Source organism: Oryza brachyantha, chromosome 11 (genome assembly GCF_000231095.2).
Source record: "Oryza brachyantha chromosome 11, ObraRS2, whole genome shotgun sequence".
NCBI lineage: Eukaryota > Viridiplantae > Streptophyta > Magnoliopsida > Poales > Poaceae > Oryza > Oryza brachyantha.
In genome coordinates this window covers 4,603,176-4,623,363 of record NC_023173.2, presented here as the reverse complement: position 1 = coordinate 4,623,363, position 20,188 = coordinate 4,603,176, and the positions used below count along the sequence as shown (strand labels likewise).

General features: G+C 46.3%; 3 protein-coding genes and 1 pseudogene across 4 annotated transcripts; 1 reads left to right on the top strand and 3 right to left on the bottom strand.

Moving 5' to 3' along the window:
• Positions 1-1,711: 1,711 nt before the first annotated feature.
• Positions 1,712-9,207, top strand: LOC102705199 (receptor protein-tyrosine kinase CEPR2-like). 2 transcript variants are annotated; one of them, XM_040529143.1, is made up of 3 exons: positions 1,712-2,237; positions 5,797-8,415; positions 8,524-9,207. In XM_040529143.1, the coding sequence occupies exons 2-3, from the start codon at positions 5,874-5,876 to the stop codon at positions 8,916-8,918; spliced, it is 2,937 nt and encodes a 978-aa protein (XP_040385077.1). In that variant the 5' UTR covers positions 1,712-2,237; positions 5,797-5,873; the 3' UTR covers positions 8,919-9,207. The 2 variants fall into 2 exon arrangements, with proteins under 2 accessions (XP_040385077.1, XP_040385076.1); XM_040529142.1 differs by having other exon boundaries at positions 1,712-2,259.
• A 3,230-nt stretch (positions 9,208-12,437) lies between these two features.
• On the bottom strand, positions 12,438-13,370 carry LOC102722257 (serine/threonine-protein kinase STY13-like). Its single transcript, XM_006663251.1, has one exon. It carries the CDS (start codon positions 13,368-13,370, stop codon positions 12,438-12,440), a length of 933 nt encoding a protein of 310 aa, XP_006663314.1.
• A 1,203-nt stretch (positions 13,371-14,573) lies between these two features.
• LOC102721968 lies at positions 14,574-15,884 on the bottom strand (annotated as a pseudogene).
• A 2,113-nt stretch (positions 15,885-17,997) lies between these two features.
• Positions 17,998-19,643, bottom strand: LOC102721686 (putative serpin-Z5). The gene is made up of 2 exons (XM_006663250.2): positions 19,601-19,643; positions 17,998-19,424 (listed from the first exon to the last, which is right to left on the bottom strand). Exons 1-2 carry the CDS (start codon positions 19,641-19,643, stop codon positions 17,998-18,000), a joined length of 1,470 nt encoding a protein of 489 aa, XP_006663313.2.
• Positions 19,644-20,188: the final 545 nt, after the last annotated feature.

The window sequence follows — 20,188 nt, the reverse complement described above, 5'->3', positions numbered from 1 at the left end:
TGTTTATCGATTATTTTATATTTAAAATTCTTTCCATTTGGTGTTACCAACTCTCAGACCCTATTTATTTCCGTTTTATAATATACATGATTTTTTTTCTGTTCAACGATAATAACCTCAACTAAATAATATATAAATATTTATATTTCGGGAGGAAGTGCTGTACAAGTTATCAATTGCATATATGGTTTTATTTTTATCTGCAGATAATAGGGACGTTAAGTGCCTACATGCCTAAGCATTGCATTGCATGCATGCCGTTTCATGTGATTAGGGCTGCTAATTAAAGGGGGATTTAGGCTTTACTTTCGTCGCGTTACACGCAATTAAGGGGAAGCAGGCAGAGGAGCTTAATTCCCATCCGCACGTGACCCACAAGAGCCTATGGCCACCGTGAACAGCCTTGCTCACCGAGTGGGCAAAAGCTCTACCCGGATTCCCTGTGGCCGACCTCCTCTACACTATTTCCTCCTTGCAAAAAAAGAAGAACACATTGGTTCCTAGAAGTTGATTGTTTTGGATGGATGGTGTACTTGTTTTATACTACCTCCGTTTTATAATTTAAGATTTTTGATTTTTTAGTTACAACGTTAATTTAACCATTCGTCATATTTAAAAATTTAGTACAAATATAAAAAATAATAAGTCGTGCTTAAAGTTCTTTTTATAATAAAGTAAGTCACAATCAAAATAAATGATATTTCCATAATTTTTTGAATAAAACAAATGGTCAAAAATTTCAAGCGAAAAAGTCAAATATCTTACGTTATGAAACGGAGGGAATACCTGTTTAATGTATGATCGATGATACTCCATTTCTCCAAGATAAAGTGGCATAGATAAAATTTATTTCGATTGATCAATGTTTTATGTTGCATTATTATGTGCCACATTGAAAGTTTTTAGTTTGGCAGGGGTGTATCTAGGGATGGACATGGTGGGCCCATCAACATAAAGATAATCTTAATCTAATGCACATATGAATGTAAAGAAAAAGAAAAACTAACTCCTCTAAATAAAAAGATGGGAAAATTCCCTTGGAAAATTGTGATGGTGTTTTTTCGATCGATTTTATATTAGTATTATATATTTAGCATGATAAAAAAAGTAAGTTAGACCACTCGTTCTTATAACCCTAGATATGTCAATAGCCAAAACAATAAATGGACCGTGGTAAAATATATTTTTGCTACAATTTCTTACTATTGTTTTGTTGTAGATGTAGTGGTTTGCGAGAGGTAGTATGAGTGGAGAGGTACACGTTGGTTGAAAACTTCACTGATTTGCTCGTCCTAAAATATATAACCAGTGATGTTTCATGGTAGAACTTTCTCTTTCACTTTTTACAAATAATAGAAAGCACATTGCACATATTATATGTCAATGGGTCTTTCATCTTTGAGGTTTTTCCTTTTATCTGTTAATTAAGTTCGCTAGTGCTATACGTGCCAAGTTTTACCATTTTATTAGTTTATCAATAAAGCAAAATACTGAACTAACGAATACCAATACGCCTGCATTAAGATAAGCACGATGCTAGAAATGCAAAGATCCATGTGAAAATCCTGCTTGTGCTGGGGCTAGTCTCTATTGTGGTACAGAAAATCCAGGACAGCCAGCCAGCCACCACCCACCAGCAGCACAAAGGGCCCAAGGGGGCCGGCTGCCACAGCCCAAACGGCACTCCCACAAGCAACAACCTCCTCTCCTCTCCTCTACTCTACTGCATTTGTATTTTCAGTTCCATTTTCAGTTGCAGCAGCAGCATATCCATCACCATCTTGGCTGCACATCACAACAGTGCAGTGCAGTGCATCCATCCATCCATCTTGCTGATTCACCCCCACACACACACCATAAACAAAGCCAGAAACATTTGCATGGCTCCCTGGTCCTGCGTATGCTATGTGCTAGTAGTGGCTACTTCAAATAGCAAGCTTCTCTGCTCTTTTCTGGCTGGTTAATAAACTCCTGCCTACTCTCCCCTCTTCTCCCCCTCTCCTCTCAAGCTTCCACACTGAATAAACTCAAGCTTGGTTGCCTGCCTTTATCTGAAGAATTCAGCAGTATCTTGTAGCTTCAGTTTCTTGCTCTTTCTGCTGCTGCTGCTGCTGTTGCTATTTGAGTGTATTGTTGAGAGGATAGGAATCTGAAGAAAGTGAAGTAGAGATTGGGAAGACAAGGTTGGATAAGGAGGAGGAACAGACTACAGTGGGTGTTCCAAGAGATGCTGAGAGGTATCTGAAATTTTTGTCAGAGGTACTAATGTTTCTGCGTTCTCTTGAGAGATTTGGTTGCTTTCTGTTGGCTATGGAATCAGTTCATGGCTAGTTTGCTCTGTCAAATTGCACATCTAGCTGTTCTTTTCAGTTCTGCTATAGTTCGCTGTCCATGATTGTATGGAGCTCATGTCATCATGCACTTAGGTAGTAAACAATTGTTGCCATCTGTAACTTTATATTTTTTTAACGATCATTGAAGAGAAACATGAGAGGTACCGAATTTCATACAATAGAATGTAATTACCTCGGATACCTCCTCAATCACCACAAAATTCCTCTTCCTTGTAACTTCTCACCTTAGAACATTTTGAAGCCATTTCATCCTAATTTACAATTAGATTTTTGGGTTCATCTATTTGGTGGGAGTTTCCATTTCGATTATGCTGCAGACATTAGAACTAAGCTGCCTACAAAACAGTAGAAGTAGGTGATTTTTCTGGTCCCACATGGCAGTTGCTCTAAGCCTGAAAAAAAGAAGGATGCATGCATGTCGTCTGTCAGCATGTCTACGTTTGCCGGCCATAACGAAGACGATATTCCTTTCAATGTTTTTTTTTTTTTGATAGGACGGTACAAACTACAGAGCATATGAAACTTATGAATCCTTATGTGATTTTGTGATACCGATGGGAAAGACGCATCCCCAAGGGGTGAACTCTGCTTTTAGCTGTCTGTCTGACAGCAATTGATCTTACAGCTCTAATTAAACAGGGTTCAGTAGTTTTTTTTTTAATCTGTGATGACATACATCACACTCATGTTTTTGTTACTCTGTCTCACTATTTGAGATACATCATACACCTATGTTTAGGTGAAAAAAAAAGAACTTCATGATACATGAAGATACGGTTCCAAGATATTTGCAGTTCTTGGTAAAAGATGGTAAAATAATTCAGAATATTCAGCTTCTTTTAAAATAGAAGGAAGGCCAGGTTTAAACAAGCAAACATATTTACTTTTTACAAACAGGGAGTTAGTTGTGACGGTATTTTCTACAGTTATTATCAGTCTAGCTAGTTCTTCAATCAATTGTGCACATAGATGTACATAGGTATGTATGCGTGTTTGTTTGTACTCCCTCAAGTAAAACATATTTATCATATAGTACAAAATTTGATCAAATTTCTAAAATTCCTACAAACAATTTTGTATTAAAATAAATACATAAAATCTAATAAGTTTATTTTATTATGATATTACTTTTTAAGGAGAATTTATGTGTATCATATGTCTTATATTTAAACTAAGTGTTTAAGAAATTATCGATGGTTAGATTAATTAAACATTATCCTAAACGATAAATATGATAAATATTCTTGAGTGTTGAGCGAAGGAAGTAATATACAAGACAAACAAATTTGAATCTTTATACCGTGCTCGTTTCGTCTCATGCATCTAGTCTTATTTATAATTTTTAGACTTAAAAATTAATTGTTTATGTGCATATTATTTTCTATAGTTGATATATGTTACAGCTCTTGTGTGCAAGATGCTACTAAAGATTAAAATAGACATGCCTATTTGGCATACCGAGAATGACTGATGAATAGACTTCATAATATATCAGGTAACAAATCAAATAGCCAGCAGTTATCTCTGAAGTGGAAACAAACTGTTTAAAATAAGCAATAAATGTGGGTCTGCATCCTTGAATTTTTCAAATAATTTGAATATCTTTAGTTTTAGCGCTATATATGTATTAAAAACATCATATTAACCCATATCCGAATTAATAATAAAATTAAAATGACATATAATTTTGAGTTATAGACGGAAAAGGAAATTTTAACTGTCATAGCATTTACCTGTGCATACCAACAAATTGATAATATCTTGGTATGATTTGTCAAACAACTATGCGTCCAATAGAGACATATGTTTGTCAGACCACCAAAAGTGGCGGTTTACTAGTCAAATTCTGAGCAGTATTTATACAGAACATATGAGAACCAACCTATGTAGTTAGAACTGAAAATTATATATTTGTAGAGATTTGCTTCAGTCCAACAAAAAGTATCTTGAGGTGGATCTAATGGTGAAAAATAATATAGTATCGTAAGATACCAGTACCTCGAGGTACCACATTTTATTGGACTGAAGCAAATCGTATTTTTATAGAAAGGACACATGCAGATATAATCTTGGGCAAACAAATTAGGTCAAAAGTGTGTTTTACATTGAATACCAAAAACTGCATAAGAATTCCATCACCAATAAGTTTGTCTTTACAGGTTTGGTCCTATCGTGTCGTTCCTAGGATGGGTTTGTTATCCAACCAAACACAAATGTTCAGGCCATTTGTCATGCTAGACACTGATATCTGACTAAAATAGTAACTGGTAAAGCAAATTCCCACTAAATTTGCCCCTTGACCACCTTTTTTTTCTTCCCCAAGAGTAGTGTGCATTTCATCATCTGACCCCATTACATTTTGCAGCTAGTGCTCTGGCCTTTTTTTTTTTGTGTGTGCAGCCATTACTTGATTAAATTAGTGGAAGTTTTTTCATGTGCCATGTGGTGGCATTCTAGTGCATTTTTGCTGATGATGTAGTGAGAGGGGTTTGGAAGGGTGGTAGCTGGAATGTCATGATCTCTGAACATGTGGCTTACAAACCAAAGCAACTTTGGAATGTCCAAATCACAAATCAATTGTGCGAAGTTTTGGGGCACATACACACTGTTTGAGTCTGACCTTATGATCATGCATGAGCTAGAGGTTTGTCTTTTTGTTTTATGCTTACAAACCAGCTCCGCTTTTAGATAGCTAAAACACATATGTAAAATTCTTATTTATATATTATTTTTTTTTTTGCAAATATATGATGACCCTAATAAAGTTTTCAGTCTACAAGAAAGGGGCAACAGTTCATAGCGGTATAGTTATGGTTTTGAGAAATTTCTTCAGATTATTGTAGGCTTCAGGGTTTTTGTTTTGAAGACAAAAGTGTGCTTTCTTATCTGGCTTGTCAGCATACTGTGGGGTCATCTTTTGGATTTTTAAAAGAAAAGCAAAAAGTATATCTGGAAACAGAAAATAATTTGGAATAAAATTTTTATATACTTGTTCATAGCGATCTAAAAACCAAAACATGATAATAAACTATACCTGTTATAGCGACCTAAAAACTAAAACTTAATAATAAACTATAATAAAAAACCTTAAAATCAACTCCACATTTAAAGTTAAAATTTTAAAATTTAGCTTATAAACATAAGAAAAACCAAAAAGGATGGTGTGTGAATTTTATAAAGTTATCCACTACCACATGTAAAAATACCCTTTGTTTTGCACTGCTGATCAGTGTGGATCCATGTCATCATAACAGCTAGTCCTCCAACATGGAAAATCCATGTACTGAACCACCAGGAAACAGTTATGTTATGTAGAATCTTCCAAAACCTTCAGTCATGTCAAATGATGAATCCTCTCACTCTCCTCCTGAACTGACCTAATAGTAGCAGCACCATAAATTGGATCCTAATCTGACAAATCACATCCTTTTTTTGCTTGCAGATCTTCTGAATCAAACACCAGGACAACACTGAACTTGAACCCCAATGTGATCAAGCTTGCTGTCAGATTTGCCAGCAATGAGAAGCCACATCCTTGTCTGCTGCTGCCTCCATCTCACCACACTCCTCTCACTCTTGCTCAGCTCGAGCTGCCAACCTGACCACCAGATTCAGGCGCTGCTCGAGCTCAAGGCCGGCCTGGCTGACCCTCTGAACAATCTTCAGACATGGACGAACGCCACCTCGCCGTGCCGCTTCCTCGGCGTGCGGTGCGACCGGAGCACCGGCGCCGTCACCGAGCTCTCGCTGTCGAGCATGAACCTGTCCGGCAGGATACCGCCGGCGATCGGCGCGCTGGCGGCGCTGACGCGGCTCGAGCTCGACTCCAACTCGCTGTCCGGGAGCGTGCCGCCGGAGCTGGGCAACTGCACCCGCCTCCGGTTCCTCAACCTCTCCTGCAACGGCCTCACCGGCGAGCTGCCGGACCTGTCGGCGCTGGCGGCGCTCGACACGCTCGACGTCGAGAACAACGGCTTCTCCGGGAGGTTCCCGGCGTGGGTCGGCAACCTGTCCGGACTCGTCACGCTCAGCGTCGGCATGAACAGCTATGAACTAGGGGAGACGCCGGCGAGCATCGGGAACCTCAAGAACTTGACGTATCTGTACTTGGCGAGCTCCAACCTGAGAGGGCGGATACCCGAATCCATCTTCGAGCTCACGGCGCTGGAGACGCTCGACATGTCGATGAACAACCTCGCCGGCGTGATCCCGGCGGCTATCGGCAACCTCCGGGAGCTGTGGAAGATCGAGCTGTATGGGAACAATCTGAGCGGCGAGCTTCCGCCGGAGCTAGGGAAGCTGACCAAGCTGCGCGAGATCGACGTGTCCCGGAACCAGCTCAGCGGCAGGATCCCGCCGGAGCTCGCGGCGCTCGAGAACTTCGAGGTGATACAGCTCTACCGGAACAACCTGTCCGGGCCGATCCCGGCGGCGTGGGGCGAGCTGAGGTTCTTGAAGAGCTTCTCCGCCTACGAGAACCACTTCTCCGGCGAGTTCCCGGCGAACATCGGCCGGTACTCGCCGCTGAACAGCGTGGACATCTCCGAGAACGCCTTCTCCGGGCCGTTCCCGAGGTATCTCTGCCAGGGCAAGAACCTGCAGTACCTTCTCGCCCTCCAGAACGGCTTCTCCGGCGACCTCCCGGAGGAGTACTCGGCGTGCGACAGCTTGCAGAGGTTCCGGATCAACAAGAACAAGCTCACCGGCAGCCTCCCGGCGGGGCTATGGGCGCTCCCGGCGGCGACCATCATTGACGTGTCGGATAACGGGTTCACCGGAAGCATCTCGCCGGCGATCGGCAAGGCGCAGAGCCTTAACCAGCTCTGGCTGCAGAACAACCGGTTCGACGGCGAGATCCCGGCGGAGATCGGCCGGCTCGGCCAGCTCCAGAAGCTGTACCTTTCGAACAACTCGTTCTCCGGCGAGTTACCGCCGGAGATCGGGAGCCTGTCCCAGCTGACGGCGCTGCACCTGGAGGAGAATGCGCTGACCGGCCGGCTTCCGGGCGACATCGGCGGCTGCGCCCGGCTGGTCGAGATCGACGTGTCCCGGAACGCGCTCACCGGGCCGATCCCGGCGACGCTGTCGTCGCTGTCGTCGCTCAACTCTCTCAATCTCTCACACAACGCGCTCACCGGTACGATCCCGACGCAGCTCCAGGTGCTCAAGCTGAGCTCCGTCGACTTCTCGTCGAACCGACTCACCGGGAACGTGCCGCCGGGGCTTCTCGTGATCAACGGCGACGTGGCGTTCGCGGGGAACCCGGGGCTCTGCGTCGACGGCAGGTCGGACCTAGGCGTGTGCAAGGTGGAGGACAACCACCACGACGGGCTCGCACGTAGGTCGTTCGTCCTCGTGCCGGTGCTCGTGTCGGCGATGCTGCTGCTCGTGGTCGGCATCCTCTTCGTGAGCTACCGGAGCTTCAAGCTGGAGGAGCTCAAGAAGAGGGACATGGAGCAGGGCGGCGGGTGCGGCGAGCAGTGGAAGCTGGAGTCGTTCCACCCGCCGGAGCTGGACGCCGACGAGATATGCGCCGTCGGGGAGGAGAACCTGATCGGGTCGGGCGGCACGGGGCGCGTGTACCGGCTGGCGCTGAAGGGCGGCGGCGGCATGGTGGTGGCGGTGAAGCGGCTGTGGAAGGGCGACGCGGCGAGGGTGATGGCGGCGGAGATGGCCATCCTCGGGAAGGTCCGCCACCGCAACATCCTTAAGCTCCACGCGTGCCTCTCCCGCGGCGAGCTCAACTTCATCGTCTACGAGTACATGCCACGGGGCAACCTCTACCAGGCGCTCCGGCGAGAGACCAAGGGCGGCGCCGTCGGGGCCGCCGAGCTCGACTGGCCACGCCGGTGCAATATTGCGCTCGGCGCGGCCAAGGGGCTCATGTACCTCCACCACGACTGCACGCCGGCGATCATCCACCGCGACATCAAGTCCACCAACATCCTCCTCGACGAGGACTACGAGGCGAAGATTGCCGACTTCGGCATCGCCAAGATCGCCGCCGAGGACTCCGCCGAGTTCAGCTGCTTCGCCGGCACCCACGGCTACCTCGCCCCCGGTAAAATTAAACTTCAAACCCAACTTTATCATCTTCTTTTTCAAACGAATTCAATCAAAAAACAACTCCAAATTCGTACTGACTCCGAAATCAATCCACGTTTGGCAGAGCTCGCCTACTCCATGAAGGTGACGGAGAAGACGGACGTGTACAGCTTCGGCGTGGTGCTGCTCGAGCTCGTCACCGGCCGGACCCCGATCGACCCGGCGTTCGGCGAGGGGAAGGACATCGTGTTCTGGCTGTCCGCCAAGCTCGCCGCGGAGAGCCTCGACGACGTGCTGGACCAGCGCGTGGCGGCGCCGGCGTCGGCCAGGGACAGGGAGGACATGATCAAGGTGCTCAAGGTCGCCGTGCTCTGCACCGCCAAGCTACCGGCGGGGCGTCCGACGATGAGGGACGTGGTGAAGATGCTCACCGACGCCGGCGCCGGGCCGTGCAGCCCCCGTGGCCAGCCGCCGGCGGCTGCGGCGAGGACCTGCACCAGGAGCAAGAGCTGCTGCTGAATTTTAGAGTAGACTCTGCTTCTTGCCTCTGCATCCAACTCCTGATGTAATCTTTGCTGTGTACTACTACTTCATATTTTTCTACATTAGAATAGATGATAATGCAATTTGCAGGTATTTTGTAAAATGTTGACAATTAAAAGTAGTCCACTTTTGTAGTTTCTGCCTCCGATTTTGTTATGGAGTTTGTACATATCAACATTTGGTTTGCATTGTCTCGTCAGTAAAAGTAGTTGTCAAGAATCATCACGAATGTAAGCCCCCATCGTTTCGTTTACGGTTCTGTACTTATAAGCTAAATTTTAATTTTTAATTTCAGATTAATTTCAATGATTTTTATTTTAGTTTATTTCTAGCCTTTGTTTTAGATAGCTAACCATACTTATATATAAGTTTTATCCATAAACTGTTTGATAATTATTAGTAAGTTATATGAATTATGCTTAACTTAAATGGAAAGATAAATAACGCTGGTTTCATCGCCTTCCGAAACACTGAAATCGTAACCCTAATTTAAACTTAGGGTTTCCTATTTGTCAATGACGCCAAAACTTTCTGAATTCAATCCATCCTTTGATCCGATGGATTATCCTTGATTGACCTTCTAATATAATGTAATATCGTGTGATCATAATCAGCATTCGTGCTGATATTGACCTTCTAAAATTTTGGACACTTCGGTTAGGACTGAGACCGAGACCGAACAAGACCGAGACCAAATTTCTCGGTTTTGCGTTCTTTTCAAGACCGATCGGACCCGAGTTGTGAAAGACCGAATTTTCTCTGGAGACCGAAGACCGAATCCGAGACCGAACGCCCAGGCCTACCCGTCATCCTATCGATCGAGTCAAGCATGTATTTTCCATATACGACTCTAGTATCCTCCAACGCGTGCAGCATCCGCATTAGGCCATTCACAGTAGGCTGAGGTGGCGTGGAGCCTCAGCCCGCCACGGTGGATAGAGAGTGTCGTTGGTCCTTTTTCAAGCGGCCTATGGAGCTCCACGCGTCCTCGCAAAACATCGCGTCTCTCTGCCTCGAGCTCGGTGAAGAACCGTCTAGAGCGACGCACTGCGAGAGCTCGCAGCCATGTCGTGTTGCCTAGGCGCCCTCCTGCGCCGTCGTCGACGTCCTCGTGAGCTCTGGGTCGCCGCGCCTTTGAGAGTTCCATGCTGTCGATGCCCGCCTAAGCTCTACGCCGCCACCGACGCCCTCGCGTGATCCGCGCCATCGATGTCCGCCTCAGCTCCGCACCGTCGACGTCCTCCTCAGCTCTGCGTCGCTGCCGATGTCCTCGGTGCACCTTGAGGCCTGCCGCGCTCTGGCGCTAGCTGCCCTCCGTACCACCTGCCGATGCCACTCCACCATCGTCGCAGATCTGGAGATGAAAGAGGAGGTGAAAGATAGAAAGAGGGAGGAGGGAGCTGCAGGGAGAGGGAGGAGTGAGGAGGGAGCGGTGGGTCCCACTTAAAGCTGACATGGGTTCTATTTTCAAGTGGTTTGCACTGTGAATCAAGTGGTCTGTGAAGTAATTTTATCGATGTGACAAACGAGGGAGTATTCTCCACTGTGAATGCCCTCAGACTACTCGCTCTCGACTTCTCCAAGATCTGGATGCAGCAACGCAAGTGCAATGGTCCCAGTGAGGAGACAAGATGACACATGACTGCGATAGACATGTGATCAGTCAAATAGATGAGAGTCGGCTTCGGGCCTCGGGCGTAACTGGGTGGGTGCATGGTGCCGATATGCGAACAGCCCATCAGCGGACAACGGATCATACCAAGAGGCTAAGGAGCCATGGGAGGGGGGTCGCCCTGGGTAGTGGTAGGGGCCTGTGATTTGGGGGCCAAGGGCGGCCACACCTCTAGCCTCTAGAAAAGGCATCTGATTGAGAAGGAGAAGCAACCAACGAGATATATGCACACAACCGTAGATTGAAGAAATAGTAGCTCGAACGAGATTCATATCAATCTAGTAGAAAAGACACCTGATTGAGAAGCAGAAGTAACCAGAAGGCTGACCCACTGGCACCATGAAGCAACCTTTTTTGGTGTCTAGCTTCTCTAGCATTTCCTCCATATCCTACATCCCCGGACGCAACGCCGTCTCGGTGCCCCAGCACCACCTCATGATGCGTGCCATGTCCCGTGGGCAGCACTTTGGGATCTCGGGCCGCAGGTGCTTGTGGAGGACTATCCATGTGACGTTGGCGAAACTGATATTTTTCTGCTTGGAGTTTACTTATTGTTCTAGAATATCGGGGTGAACAGAGCAGTTTGAGTGTACATCCTCCTATGATTTAGAGGGTATAAGTGGGCTAGCCCACGAACCCGCTTATAGGCCTATTAAATGGGTAACCCGATGGGCTACGCGCTTAATTGCGCTATAAGGACACCTCCAACGCTAGGTGCTTGGGGAGGTGCTTAAAAACAGATTGAGCTAAGCACTATACATAAGAACCTATTTAAGAGCCTATATAAGCACCGCATTGGAGGTGCCCTAAGCGGTTGGTTTGTTTTTCTAACCAATTGTAGTGGATTCCTCTAAAATGAGCCGTGGAGTTTTGAATCTGCTTTGACGTGGAAGCACTGGAAGTGGAATTTTGCCTAACGACTCTTCGTTAAGTCTTTTTTTTCTCAGATTTAGTATTTGTGTTATTTCTCTTTTTTTTTTGGTCTCGAACAGGCTCAACGGCCTCCCTCTATGCAAATTTGTAAAAATTGGAATAGGTCTAGTGTACAAGTACACTTATTGGAATATCTTACGAATGTGTGGCTGATTTTGAGATGTTTAAGTGTAAAGTTTTCAGATGTTCACGTGTAGAAATGAAGCTATGTGTAAATCTCAAGCTATAAATTTTGGGATTTGGTCATATATATAAAAAAATTAGATATCTACATATATATAGTTAAGATATATTTTTCAGATATGTCCGTGTAAAACATTTGAGATATATGTTAGTGATGAAGTTGAGATATGCCTTAAAAAACATATACAAGTACACGAAGTGTATAATAATTAAAACATGTGTGTGCTGTGTAAAAATATTTTTTGTATTTACAAAAATTCAGATATGTGATGCATGAAAAAAAGCAAATGAGAAGTGTGAGCTGCCTACCAAATTTTACATATGTTATTTTGTATTTCTTGAGATATAAGTTCTGTTATATAAAAATTACCATGTATATATTAGATCTTCAAATATACATCAATTTTATAATATATAAGACACGTACTAAAATATGTAAGGTGACCTATAGTGTACACAATACTCCGTATAAATGTACCGCAGTGGACACCCTTGGCATACATGTAAATTTTAATAATCTCCTAACTCTAGCACAAACGGTGCACAAGGGGAGAAGGAAAATATGTTCTCATGTCCTACTATCATTAATAATAGAGTGACATGCTTACATGTATCTCGAAGAGGGATGAATGTGTACATGAATATATTGTATGTGCACATAGCGTCAAATTAATTGAACACAATATCTACGGGAGAGTCATTTCAATCTAAAGGCTACGACGCCTAATAGAGAAACAGAAGCAACCGGAAGGCTCTCCCGCTGGTACCATGCCATGGCCTTTCTTGGTGTTGAGCTTCTCCAGCATTTCCACCACCTCCTGCATCTCTGGACGTGACGCCGGCTCGGCGTCCCAGCACCTCCTCATAATGCGTGCCATGTCTCGTGGGCAACACTTTGGGATCTTGGGTCTTAGGTGCTTGTTGAGAACCGCTGATTTGATGTCAGCGAAGCTGGCGTCCTTGTAGGCCATCTCGCAGCAGTAGATTTCCCATAGGCAAATGCCAAAACTGTACACGTCGCACTTGTAGTTATACGACTTTTCGGTAAGCACCTCCGGCGCCATGTAGCCCGGTGTGCCTGTCACTGCGGTTATGTCCTTTGGGTCAGAGTCAATGCAGGCCACGTCAAAGTCCACAATCTTGAGGTTGAGCTTGTCGTCGAGGAGCATATTCTCGGTCTTGACACTGCGGTGCACGATCTTCCTCGAGTGTAGGTAGCTCAACCCTCTCGCCATTGACAGCGCGAAGTTGACGGCGTTCTGGTACGATAATTTGCAGTTGATATGCTTGATAAGATGGTCCTTCAATGTTCCTCCGGTGAGATGCTCGACCAGGACGAAGGACGTTGTGTCCGGTGGTGGCGAGATACCAACGAATGCGCCGACGAGCCTGGCAATGTTCGGATGGTCCATCTCGTGCCAGGCGTCGACCGCGTCCCGCAGCGAGTCTCCAAGGCGGACGATCTCTTCCGGCGTGGAGTGGCCGTCCCGTCCCCACTCGAGCAGCTTCACGGCGACGTCGCGGCCATGGTACTTGCCGCAGAACAGCGTACCGTGTAACCCTTGCTTAACAAAGTCGTTGATCTCCAGACTGGAGAGATCGATCTCCAGACTGGAGGGGGCTGCGCCGCACTTGGGCATCGACGAATCATTATTCTTTTTTGACAGTAAATAATAGTTTTAGTTTGAATTCAACCTAGAATTCTCGAGGTCTCCCAAATAGCTATGCTCCTGAATTTCTATTTTGGACTAAGATCTTGACCTTGGCCACAAGCATTTTTAAGCTCATGAGAATACTGATCACCAAACAATACAGAAAATAATAATAATAATAATAATAATAATAATAATAAATACATGAATATATGTTTTCAATCAAAACATTTACTGCCAAGCCTCGTACACACATAAGTGATACTAGAGATTTACCAAGCCTGCGACTCAATAGTTTTCTAATGCAGTGAAGATAGCCCAAGATAGCCTAAATGCCCACGCCTGGCTTCACCTCTCCGTACACATGCAGTGAAGATGCTCACCGACGCCGGCGCCAGGCCATGCAGGTTCCCTGATCAGCCGGCGCGGCGGCGAGGACTTGCACTAGGAGCAAGAGCTGTTGCCGTATTTTGGAGAAGACTCTGCTTCTTGCCTCTGCAACCAACTCCTGATTTAATCTTTGCTGGTACTACGTCCGGTCAAAAGTATTTATCGTTTAGAATAAGATTTGATCAAATCTATAAAATACCGATAAACAATTTATGTTACAATAAATTTATAAAACCTAATATATTTATGATATATTTATCATATTATGGTAGTATTTTTCGAGGAGAAATTATGTATACCATTTGTTTGTATTTAAACTAAATATTTGAGGAAAAAATTGCTTGATGGAATTGTAGAACTTTGATTAAATTTTGTCATAAATGATAAATATTTTTGACCAGATAGAGTACTTTATAGTTTGTACATTAGAGGAGATGATACTGCAATTTGCAGGTATTTTGTATAAGAGTTTTTTTTACCGTACTTAAAAAAGTATCTCAACGTCAAAAATTTGTACTAAAATTCTTGATACCTTGAGTTATTTTTCAAGGATGATAAAAAAACCCTTTGTATTTATATAATGTTGAGAGTTAAAGTAGTCCACTTTATTGTTTATACCTCTGATTTTGTTATTTTTTACAGAGTTTTTTGTCTGTATTTTGTACATATGAACATTTGATTTGCAGAGCCTAGTCAGTAAAAGTAGTTGTCAACAATCATCGATCACAAATATAAAACTGAATACTATGCATTTTAAATGTGGGACAAGATGTAGTTTATCTGCTTGAAAGCTATGAACAATTAGAACGTAACATGGCTTGTTGGGAGGACATTGTTTCTAAACCCAAGAAACGACATGTCGAGACCCAAAAGATGACGAAGAGATCCCACTATCCCGACGTGGCGGTCGTCGTCATCGTCCAAAGCTCCGGCCGGTGAGCTGGGGTCCAGAACGTGGCCGGCGAAGACGACGGCGCCCGACGTCTCCTCGAACCTCGATGACAAAGAAGGCGAAAGGATGGTCGGCGACGAAATCCACGCGCACCGGCGGTGGGCTCTCCGACATGCTCATGCCGCACCTGGCGTCGGCGAGGAGCGAAGCCGCCTCGGTGCCTTCCTCGTTCACCTCAATGACGGCCTTGTGCACCACTCTGTTCATCCACAGCGTCCTGCCGGAGCCGGAGCCGTCGTCCACCACCATGTTGGACAGGTCGGCTTTGACGTCGCTGAAGGTGAGCTCGAGCCCCAAGCCATGGAGGACGCCGGCCATGTCGTCGGAGAAAGTGAACTTGAACTTGGGCAGCATGAAATGGCGGACTTCCACCGCCATCGTCCGCAGCTTTAATTGCCTGCAGGAAGCCTGGCGTTGAGGCCATCTCGTCGAGGAGGTCCCAGAGACCGTCGCGGGTGTCCGGCAGGAATATGCACATAGAGAACAGCCACGGCGGCGGCGGCGAAGACGCCGCGGTGGAACTTGTCGGTCTTGGTGGACCTCTTCGTGAATGGATCCTCCCAGCTGCCCTTGAAGTAGACGGCGGTGGAGACGACGACGTCGGTGTCGGCCGGCAGACCGCCGTCGATGATCGAGTCGATCAGCTTGTTCGTAGCCTTCTTCGCCACGCATTGATCTGATGCACTGCTTCCCCTGGCTGCATTGCAAAAGCTCAGTACAAGCATTAGTGCATTGACGACGAGATCGTGAGTAAGAGTGCCGACCTTTGTGCGGAAGTCGACGGCGCTCGTCTCCGCCATGAAGGACCCAACGGCGGCGTCGCGGAAGCACGGCGCGAGCGTCGTGCTCACGTCGTGCCACACGCCGGACACGAACGAGACACGGGGGCCCCCAGCGCTGGAACGGTCGGCAAGGCGGCCCACGAGGCCGTCGAGTTCGTCGAGTGAACCCATGCCGAGAGATTCGAGGAGCTCGGCGCGCGTCTCACCGCCGGCGCCCGCGTACACGGACAGCGGCGAGAAGACGAGGTTGGCACCCTCGGCGCGCGCCGGCATTCCCCTGGCGAGGCGGAGCGCGAGCTCCGTCAGGCCGGGACATGGCGGCGGCCGCCCCACCGCCATCACGCCCAGCATCTCGCTCAGCGTCGTCTTGGCGTCCATCTCAATACAGCTATGGCGTCTCGAGTTGTAACTTATAAGCAATAATGTTTAGGATGCAGTTTTTAGCATACGGGTGCACATGCACCCGTTACTTGTATGTTATTTAAATGAGAATTTTTACAATCTAACATATTATAATGGTACTTGGCAGTACTAAATCTAGGCCGTACACGTATTTAGATCGGACGGACAGGAGAGAGGCGGTACCGATCGGTACTGGTGTTTTGTGGAGGTGGCACCACAACCTCTCTACCTCTCATAGGGGTAAGTTTGTCTTTTCACACTGGGATGGATCAATCGATCCCTTTGTCGAATCTCGCAGGCTCGTAGACTCATTTTCTCTATTCTCTCTCCACTACCGGCGATGATAACTTGGGCGACGGAGGAGCCAGCCGTGGAGGAGGAAACCGCGAAGGGGCGGTGGCTGCGGAGGAGGATTCGCTGGAAAACAGCGGCTACGGGGTGCCAATTGTCCTGCGGCACTGAGATTTGGAGGGGAAGAGGAGAAGTACGCCGCTGAAAATCGGAGGGGAAGAGGAGACGTGCGTCGCCGAGAAAATGGAAGCGCTGGCGCAGTGCCACCGAGAAAAGGGAGACACAGCGCAACCTATCTTGTTAATGCTAGGCTAATTACCATCATACCCCAGCTAATTCTCCTCTAATCTAACGGTTAGAGTTGAGTTAGTCCTGCCGGTACTAGTACCGACCGGTACCAGCCGGGGGACCGAAGTAATTCTGCTTTGTCATAAAAAAATATTAAAAAATTAGATTAGATAGATTAATACTTCACAAATATGCAAGTTCAAATTCGACTTCTATATGTGGTAAAAAAATAACAAAAATAATTATTAATGTGTATACTAGTTTTAGTTTATTTTTGTTTTTTTTCTACAACTTGTAGAAATTGAATTTAAACTTACATGTTTATGGAATGATATAACTCATATTAATCTATAGTCAAAATTTTTTATATTTTTTAATGATTATTTAGATGACATGCAAGAACACGGATGGACATCCACCTGTGTGCTTAAAACAGTTTTCCATAATGTGTTTGTCGATGAACTAAGCGGATTTCATCGAATCTCTAAGCGCAAGTCCGTGTGTCCGTCCGCATCCGCGTACTTAGATTTTCTAGGTCAAGTTTAGGTATATGTATACGTAGACATATGTTATGTGCTAAGCTAATGTAGTTTTAGCTTTTTTAAAAAAAATTATATGATAATTTTATATGATCGTAAAGGAATTATGAATCTAGGTTTAGGGCTCATTCCGCCACCGGTTGCATTACTATTTTGATGATTTTGTACTTTAATGTGGTAGCTCCTACGCTGACTAGCCGGATCGGTCCAATTAATTGATGTCAATTGGGGTGAATAAATGAGATATTCGGAAATGAAAAAATATGAATAAAAATATGAATATCACTAACTAGGTTTAAGGTACAGATCAAGGGATTGTAAATTTTAGGTTCACCTTCTGTTTTCCCCATATATGTAGTGTTCTGATATCGCGATTTGCTTCAGTCCAATAAAAATACCTCGAGGTACCCATATCTCACGGTACCAAATCGTTTCTGATCGTTGGATCTAACCGTGCACATCCAACTCAGCTAAATCCAAAAGTAGAAAACGATTTGGTACTCGAGATACTTTTTGTTGGACCGGAGCAAATCTCTTTAGAACTGGTTTCAGGTCGAACTAGTGACTTAGTTGATGTTTGGAATATGAATCTTAGGTTTGTCCGGTTTTTTTGTCAGATCTATTGTTTCCATCGTAAATCCATATGGCATATTTAAAAAAACTTGCAATAAAATTTTTATATACATATTCTTAGCGATATAAAAGCCTAAGGCTAGAAAATAAACATCGGCGAAAAATCTCAACATTAACAACAAATTTAATATTAAAAAATTAAATTTTGACACGAAGAATATATATATGTCTAACTTTTTCCAAATAGTTTCTATGGTCTATCTGAAACATCGCATGGTTAACACACATACATTGATCAATTCCCAAATTTTCTCAAATTCCTGCATATATATACTATTATGCACTTGCAAACTTCGTGCAAATTACCTCTTCAATACTCGAATATTATACACTGCAATTCATCCGAGGAGGAACGTCACCAAGTTTCTAAACCCCACACAAATTAACGACATGCAGTAATAACAGATGCAACAGTAGCAAAGTACACGAAGGCATCCCATTATGCCGAGGTGGTGTTCGTCCATCTCCAAGTCGAAGAAGTCGGCGGCGAAATCTCTAGGCGGCGTTGAGCTAGGGTCAACGACGTCGTCGTCGTCGTCCAGAGCTCCGGCCGCAGAGCTAGGGTCAACGACGTGCCCGGCGAAGACGAGGGCGCCAGACATCTCCTCGATGATGAAGAAGGCGAAAGGGTGGTCGGCGACGAAGTCCACGAGCACCGGCGGTGGGCGCATCGGGCCCGCGCCGCACATTACGCCGCCGGTGTAGCCGGCTGCCTCGGTCCCTTCCTCGTTAACCTCGATGACGGCCTTGTGGACGAGGCTGCTCATCGACAGCGTCCGTCCGGAGCCGTCGTCGACCACCATCTTGGAGAAGTCGGCTTCCCCGTCGCTGAAGGTGACCTCGAGACCCAAGCCACGGAGCACGCCGGCGATGCTGTCGGAGAAGGTGAGCTTGAACCTTGGCAGCCTCAGCTTGCCGACCCGCACGGTTTTCGTCGGCAGGTGATCCTGCAGGAAGCCCGGCGTTGATGCCATCTCGTCGAGGAGGTCCCAGAGCCCGTCGCGCGCGTCCGGCAGGAAGACGCACATGGAGAAGAGCGACGGCGGCGAGGCCGGACGATGCCCTTGCTCGTACGGCAGCCGGAGCACCTTGAACCCGTCGTGGCAGGCAATGTGGTGCCTGGGGCGGAAGCTCCGCATGAAGCGCGCGTCGATGGCGGCGCCGTCGAGGCGGTGGAACTTGTCGGTAATGGTGAGGCTCTTCTTGAATGGAACCTCCCATTTGCCCTTGAAGTAGACGGCGTTGGCGACGACGACGTCGGCGTCGGCGGGCAAGGCTCCGTCGATGGCGGAGTCGATGAGCTCATTCGTCTCCTTCTTCACCCACGCGTTGATCTGATCGACTGCCTCCCCTGGCCGTCCGCGGAAGTCGACGGCGCGGGCCTCCGCCATGAAGGACCCGGCGGCGGCGTCGCGGAAGGACGGCGCGAGCGTCCTGGTCACGTCGTGCCACACGCCGCACGCGAACGAGACGCGCGGCCCGCCGCCGCCGGACCGGTCGGCGAGCGCCCGCCTCGCCAGGCGGCCGACGAGGGCGCCGAGCTCGTCGCGGGACGCCGCGCCGAGGACGGCCAGGAGCTCGGCGAGCGTGCCGCCGTCTGCTCCCTCGGCGACCAGGGCGAGCGCGGCGTAGACGGATAGCGGCGAGAACAAGAGGTTGCCTTCGGCGCCGGCGGCAGCCGCCGTGATCCCCCTGGAGAGGCGGAGGGCGAGCTCCGTCAAGCCGGCGGCGGCCGCAGCCTGTCGCTCGCCTTCGCCTTGCCTTTCTTCGCCATCGTAGTATTAAAATTCGTTGGCGTCGGAATAATTTGGTGTAAGTCCGTACGTGTCGGGTATATGTAGCCGTTTCTTGATCCAAACGTAGAAAGAACTGGAGTGTTTGAATCTTGGCCGTATTGGATTTGGTTTGGATGAATTTTATCGTGGAAAAATCGGTTTAAACCAGCATAGATAAATTTCAGCTGTATTTTGTTGTTTTGTGCCATGATCCGTTATTTTGTTAGATGAAGATGAAATATTATCTGAGTTTTGTGATAGCTATTATAGTATAAATGATAAAATTAATTGTTATAAAGTTATAAATCTACTTTAAAAATATGTAATAATCAGCTTTTATATGGAAACTTTATATAAAAATATAGTTAAGAAAGCGTGCGCACAAAACCAACAATAATTGAAGGAAAAGAACACCGAAGTTCTTGAACAGTTCTTGGTCGTTTTTTGTTGGGCCTAATTAGTTGCGTTCTTTTGGGCCCAATTAACAGTTGATCTCTACCTTCCTTTTAAACACTAGTCTCTATGATCTTCGGCGGTGTCCATTTGTCCCTCAACTAAATTCTAGTGGTTATGTTGAGGTAGCATCAATCTCTACCTCTTGAATGCCCCAATCATATTTAAAGATTTAACCATGACTTTCTTTCCGGGCCGCTCTGGGTAACGTGTAGAATAGTAAGACGATGGTTGTCTACATCTATATTAGATTAATCATTCTATGTGGCATCATTAACTCAAGAAAACTTAGACGTCATCT